The 5,236-nt window shown below is 63.0% G+C and overlaps 1 protein-coding gene across 1 annotated transcript in view; it reads left to right on the top strand.

Annotated features, from left to right (window-relative positions):
* MNEG_6356 (acetyl-CoA synthetase) overlaps positions 1-5,199 on the top strand; it is a gene marked incomplete at both ends in the record, with an annotated part of 6,357 nt that extends 1,158 nt beyond the window's left edge. The window contains 14 exons of the mRNA XM_014045167.1: positions 47-153; positions 627-704; positions 943-964; positions 1,212-1,278; positions 1,511-1,619; positions 2,012-2,164; positions 2,465-2,559; positions 2,966-3,030; positions 3,291-3,364; positions 3,638-3,782; positions 4,018-4,167; positions 4,447-4,495; positions 4,774-4,838; positions 5,110-5,199. Of these exons, the coding sequence (XP_013900621.1) occupies positions 47-153; positions 627-704; positions 943-964; positions 1,212-1,278; positions 1,511-1,619; positions 2,012-2,164; positions 2,465-2,559; positions 2,966-3,030; positions 3,291-3,364; positions 3,638-3,782; positions 4,018-4,167; positions 4,447-4,495; positions 4,774-4,838; positions 5,110-5,199 (1,269 nt within the window). The remainder of the gene's footprint in view (positions 1-46; positions 154-626; positions 705-942; positions 965-1,211; positions 1,279-1,510; positions 1,620-2,011; positions 2,165-2,464; positions 2,560-2,965; positions 3,031-3,290; positions 3,365-3,637; positions 3,783-4,017; positions 4,168-4,446; positions 4,496-4,773; positions 4,839-5,109) is intronic.
* Between the last annotated feature and the right edge of the window lie 37 nt (positions 5,200-5,236).

Raw genomic sequence — 5,236 nt, 5'->3', positions numbered from 1 at the left:
ACCCCGACCCGCCCTGACAACCTCTCGTGACCCGCCAAATCCGCAGTGGGATGCAGACCACCATGTGCACAACTTTGACACGCGGAGGGGTCCCGTCCACATTCAGTGGTTCAAGGGCGGCAAGACCAACATCACGTACAACTGCCTCGACAGGTCAGCATGCGACTGCGGGGGCCGCTGCACAGGCGACGGGGGCGGGGTCCAGGGCGGTTGAGTGTCTAGGTGTGTGGGGTGTGTGGAGGGTGTGGAGGCTCAAGGACAGTGGGGTGTGTGGTGGGTGTGGGGGCTCACGGACAGAAGTGCCTGCGATGAGGGTGGTCTGATTCCTGCGAGGCGATCGAGGCCGCCGCTCCCGCCGAAGTGCACTGCTTGGGAGCGGCAGGCGCGTCACCTTGTGCAGCGGCCTGGGGGCTTTGCGCGCGGTGCGACGGGTCCCGGGCCACCATCAGCTGCTCACGTCCTTCAACTTTGTTGTGCATTCAACACATACACACACGCGTGCGTAAATGCACATACAAACACATTACACACACATGCACACACGCACACACATACACACCCGCGCGCACGCACGCACGCACGCGCGCACACACACACACACACACATACGTGTCCAATAACGTCAGATGGGTCATCGCCGGCAATGGGAACCGCGTGTGCTTCATATCCGAGGGGAACAACCTCGGCCACGAGAAGACCATGACGTGAGGCTCGATCACAACCCCCTGTGATCTGATCTGGGGCAATTGGCGCTGACGGCGTTGGGCAGGGTGGGGGTGCTGAAGGCTGGTGCAAACAGCAGAACGCGGGGACGAGGGAGCGAGGTTGAGTAAATGAGCTGCGTCCGAAGTCGCTGGAAGGGGTGAAGGTGGCTGGTTTTGCGGCCAGTGATCTCACCGCGATCCTGCAATCTGATCTGATCTGATCCGGGCCCCGCTGCAGGTACCAGCAGGTCCTCACGGAGGTCTGCAGAGTGGTGAGGCCCGCAGCCGTCAGAAACAGGGGTCAATTCAGCATCTACTCAACACCGTAGACAGAAACGAATTCACCACCGAGCACATGCTTTTGCAGGACACATGAGGACGCGACGCCCACCAAGAGGCAATGCGAGTGCTGCTCATTTCAGCCAGCCCCGCGCTGCCCGTTGAGCTCACTGCAAAGTCGACCCCACTTCTGACTGTCTCGCCTTACGCCCCGCCCAACCCCGTCAGGCGAACTGGCTGCGCGGCCAGGGCGTGCGCAAGGGCGACAACGTCGTCCTCTACCTCCCAATGATCTGTGAGCGGCGCCAGATCGCCTAGATCGCTAAGATCTCCAGATCACGCCACCACCCTCGAAATTGCGACCCAGCGCTGCGCGCGCCCGTGCCTCCAACGTCATAGGGCGTGCGTGGTTGGCACCTTGGTTGCACCTGCCGTGCCGCATGGCTGCATGATCTTTTTCCCCTCGGTGACCAACGCCCGGCCTCGAATCATGCACACCCGCAACCGCGACCCCTCAACCCCGACAGGCGAGCTGCCCATCGCCATGCTGGCCTGCGCGCGCATCGGGGCCATCCACTCTGTGGTGTTTGCCGGGTTCAGCGCCGAGAGCCTGGCTCAGCGAGTCCAGGACTGCGGGTGGGCGGGGCGCAGGGCCTGGGGAGGGTGTGGTTGCGGGTAGTGTTTGGCTTTTGGATGGTTGGTGGGGGGAGGGGTGGCTTTGCAGGATCGTGGTTTGGCCTTCAAGTTTTAGGGGAGGAGTGTCGCTTGGCAGGACAGGGTTTGGAGACGGCTCCGCACTATTATGATGCCATGAGGGCACGCATTGACTGTTTTGACCGGGCCCCCAGCAGCTGTCTTGAGAGGTCAACCCCGCCGGCTTCGCCGGGGCGTCCTGCCGCAGCCGGGCCCCGGCCGCCCCGCCCGCAAGCCCCGGCAGTTTCTCGCCGCCCGCTCAGACCCCACACCCGCCGCGCCCAACATCACCCCGCTCTGAACCGCGTGCCCCGACGCGCCCGCCCGCGCCGCAGGGCGCGCGTCATCATCACCGCCAGCGCCGTGATGCGCGGCACCAAGAGGGTGGGCCTGAAGGGCATAGTGGATTCCGCACTGGAGATGGCGCGCGGCAGCGGGTACAGCGACGTGCGGCGCGTGCTGGTGTACGAGAAGAGCGCGCTGCCCAGGTGAGGGGGGGCCCTGGGGGAGGGGGCAGGCCGTTTTGTCGCGCGCCTGAATGCTTTTGGAAGTGAAAACGGGTGTTTCTGTGCAGCGAAAGGTCCTGCAAGGGTGCGTTTACATTCGCGATTGTCTTGCAGGTGTTCGGCTTGAGCGTGCGGAGTGCGCTGGCAACTTGGTGTGGACTGGGTTGCCCGCGTGGCCAGGAAACGACGATTAGCATCTGCAGCCGCTTTGCTCGGCTGAGCCCTGCGGCGGCGGCCCCTCTCTAATACTTGGCGCCTCGCCTGTGAATCGCACTTCACCAGGGAGGAGACCCCCTGGACGCCCCACCGAGACTGCTGGTGGCACGACGAGATCAGGAGCCGCCCAGAGTTCTGCTCGCCAGAGTGGATGGACGCGGGTGGGTCCCAAATCATATTCGTGTGGCTGGGGTTCTGACATGGACTAGTCCACGGCAGCAGGTGGCGCGTGTGACGCCACCGTTTGGAGCTGCTGCAACGAGAGTGCCGCGGCCTGCCACGTCCTTGGTCTGCAACTGTCATGTACCTGTTGATTGGGCCACACTTGCTCCGATCAAAGCAGAACTCTCGACTCCAGCTGAACTTCACAGCGCTCATATCCCTCCCAACAAACGCCACCTGGCTCTCCTCCACCCCCCTCCAACCCCCGGCCAGCCGCGTGTGCTCTGGACGCCTGTCTTTCCCCCCCTCGCCCCACCCTCCACCCTACCAAAGAGGACCGTGCTCATGCTCTGGACCCGTTTCTCCCCCCACCCTCACCCCACCCCACCCCCGCTCCCAACCCAGAGGACCCTCTGTTCATGCTCTACACATCAGGCTCCACCGGCAAGCCCAAGGGCGTCCTGCACACGGTGCGGGGTGAGGGGGCCCCAAGCCAGGGTGCCCCTCTCTGTGCATGCACATGTGGATGGCTCTTGTATTGGCATACATCTGTCCTGGCGTTTGTACTTGACCATCAGGTTCGGGGTGTTTTCAGTTTTCACCCCTGCATGGCGTCTTATCTGCACACCACGCGCCTTAAGCCTTCAGGGGAAGGAGAACTCACTCGGCTCGCCCGTTTTGACATGCCCACATCCTGCACTTGCTGTCCACGATCAACGCTCTGCTCCAGGTGGGCGGCTACATGGTGCAGGCCGGCATAGGGACAAAGTACTACTTTGACTGCAGGCCAGGGGACGTCTACTGGTGCGCCCCAGTGCTGACGCTGTCAGTTGGACTGCCGGGGTTCAGCAGTTCAGTCCAGTCCAGTCCGGACTGGCGGCCGCTCCATTCCGGTCCAGTCCGGTCCATGGCGCCCCAGAGAGGATCGTCGCGGCCAGCCCGCTGCCGCCCTCCTGGCGCCGCCCACCCGCAGGTGCTCCCCCTTGCCTGCCCTGACACGCCGATACACCCTTCGTGCCATCACCCACCAACGCTCGCCCTTCTGCACGCCACCCCTCTCCCCCAAAACCCCCGCAGGTGCACCGCGGACTGCGGCTGGATCACGGGCCACACCTATCTGACCTACGGCCCCCTGCTCAACGGCGCCACGGTCGTCATCTTCGGCTCCACCCCCGCGTACCCAGACCCGGGGCGCTGCTGGCGGCTCGTGGAGAAGTACAGGGTGGGCGGGGCGGGCCCTGGAGGGGTGGGCGCAGGTCGCGGCCTTGGCAACTTTGCTATCGGCATTTGTTGATGGCGCGGGGAGGAGGGCCGCGCGCGCTGGACCCGTTGGACCACCTCGCCTTCCCGGGCAGCCCCGTGCATTTTTTTGCGAACATCCAGTTCCGAATCCTACCGCCCTGACACCTGTATTGTATACTTGACATGCACACGTACACACACAACCAACCAAACAGGTGCGCATCTTCTTCACGGCGCCGACCCTGATCCGCGCCCTGATGCAGCACGGTGACGAGTGGGTGACGTCACACGACCGCAGCAGCCTGAAGATACTGGGGACCGTGGGGGAGCCCATCAACCCACACGCCTGGGAATGGTTCCACAAGGTGAGTCGCGCAGTTTGTGCTCCGGTATCATGCTGTTTGTTTAGTGTTTGAGCCATCAAGCTGCCTACACCCCAGCGCAGTTGTGTACTTTGTCAATGTGTGGCAGGTTTGTTTATGTTAGATCCAGGGCATCTGCCACGGTGTCCACTCCGCCACCCTGGGTAGCTGCAGCGATTTGAGCTTCGCCAGCTTTCCCCAAAAACAGCCGCATGGCAATGTGGTCGGGGCGCGGCCTGGGCGAGTCTGGCACCAACTGGCACGTCTGCCCTTGCTACGCAGGTGGTGGGTGAGGGGCGGTGCCCCATCATCGACACCTGGTGGCAGACAGGTGCGTGTGAGTGTGTGTGCGTGTGTGCGTGTGCGTGTGCGTGCTTGTGTGCGCGTGTGTGTATGTGTTGGGGGGTGTGAGTGCGCCGTGTGCCGATCGATATGCCGCCTATCACATGCCTGTCTGAGCCATGTGGGAGCTTGAACCAGGCTAGCAGCATGTCGCCGCGCTACTTCATGGCCCAGCTGCAGCACAGGCAGTCTGCATGTATAAGCACCATCCATGCTGGTTATAAATGCACATGATGCGCCCGCCAATTTTGAACCTCCCAAACGCAGAGACCGGTGCCGCCATGATCAGCCCCATGCCTTTCGCCTGGGAGACCAAGCCCGGCAGTGCCACGGTGGGCGGGGCAGTCGAGGAGACCGTGACCGCTTTTGCTGGCCTTACAGCCGCTCCTTGGACGAGGCGCTCCGCTGTCCTGCGCTCACGGCTGCGGCAATGTCTGGTGTTGAGCCGGCGCCAAGGCGCTCTTCTGCCGCATATGCCTGCGGCGAAACATGCACGGGGCGGGCATCACTTATTGGCAACAATTACAAAAGGTGGCTCTAGATTACGCCCTGCTCCTCCCTCCTGCCCCTGCGCACTCATAACGTCTACTTATGGCCTCTCAGCTGCCGTTCTTTGGAGTGGAGCCTGTGCTGCTGGATGAGAAGGGGCGTGAGATACACGGCGCGGGCCAGGTGAGAACGGGGCGAGCTTGACGCAGTGCTGCAGCTTTTCATTTCGTGTGCGTGTGTG

Source organism: Monoraphidium neglectum, assembly GCF_000611645.1.
Source record: "Monoraphidium neglectum strain SAG 48.87 unplaced genomic scaffold scaffold01024, whole genome shotgun sequence".
Classification (NCBI taxonomy): domain Eukaryota; kingdom Viridiplantae; phylum Chlorophyta; class Chlorophyceae; order Sphaeropleales; family Selenastraceae; genus Monoraphidium; species Monoraphidium neglectum.
Note: the sequence above shows the minus strand (reverse complement) of the source record. Positions and strands in the feature narration are given on the sequence as shown.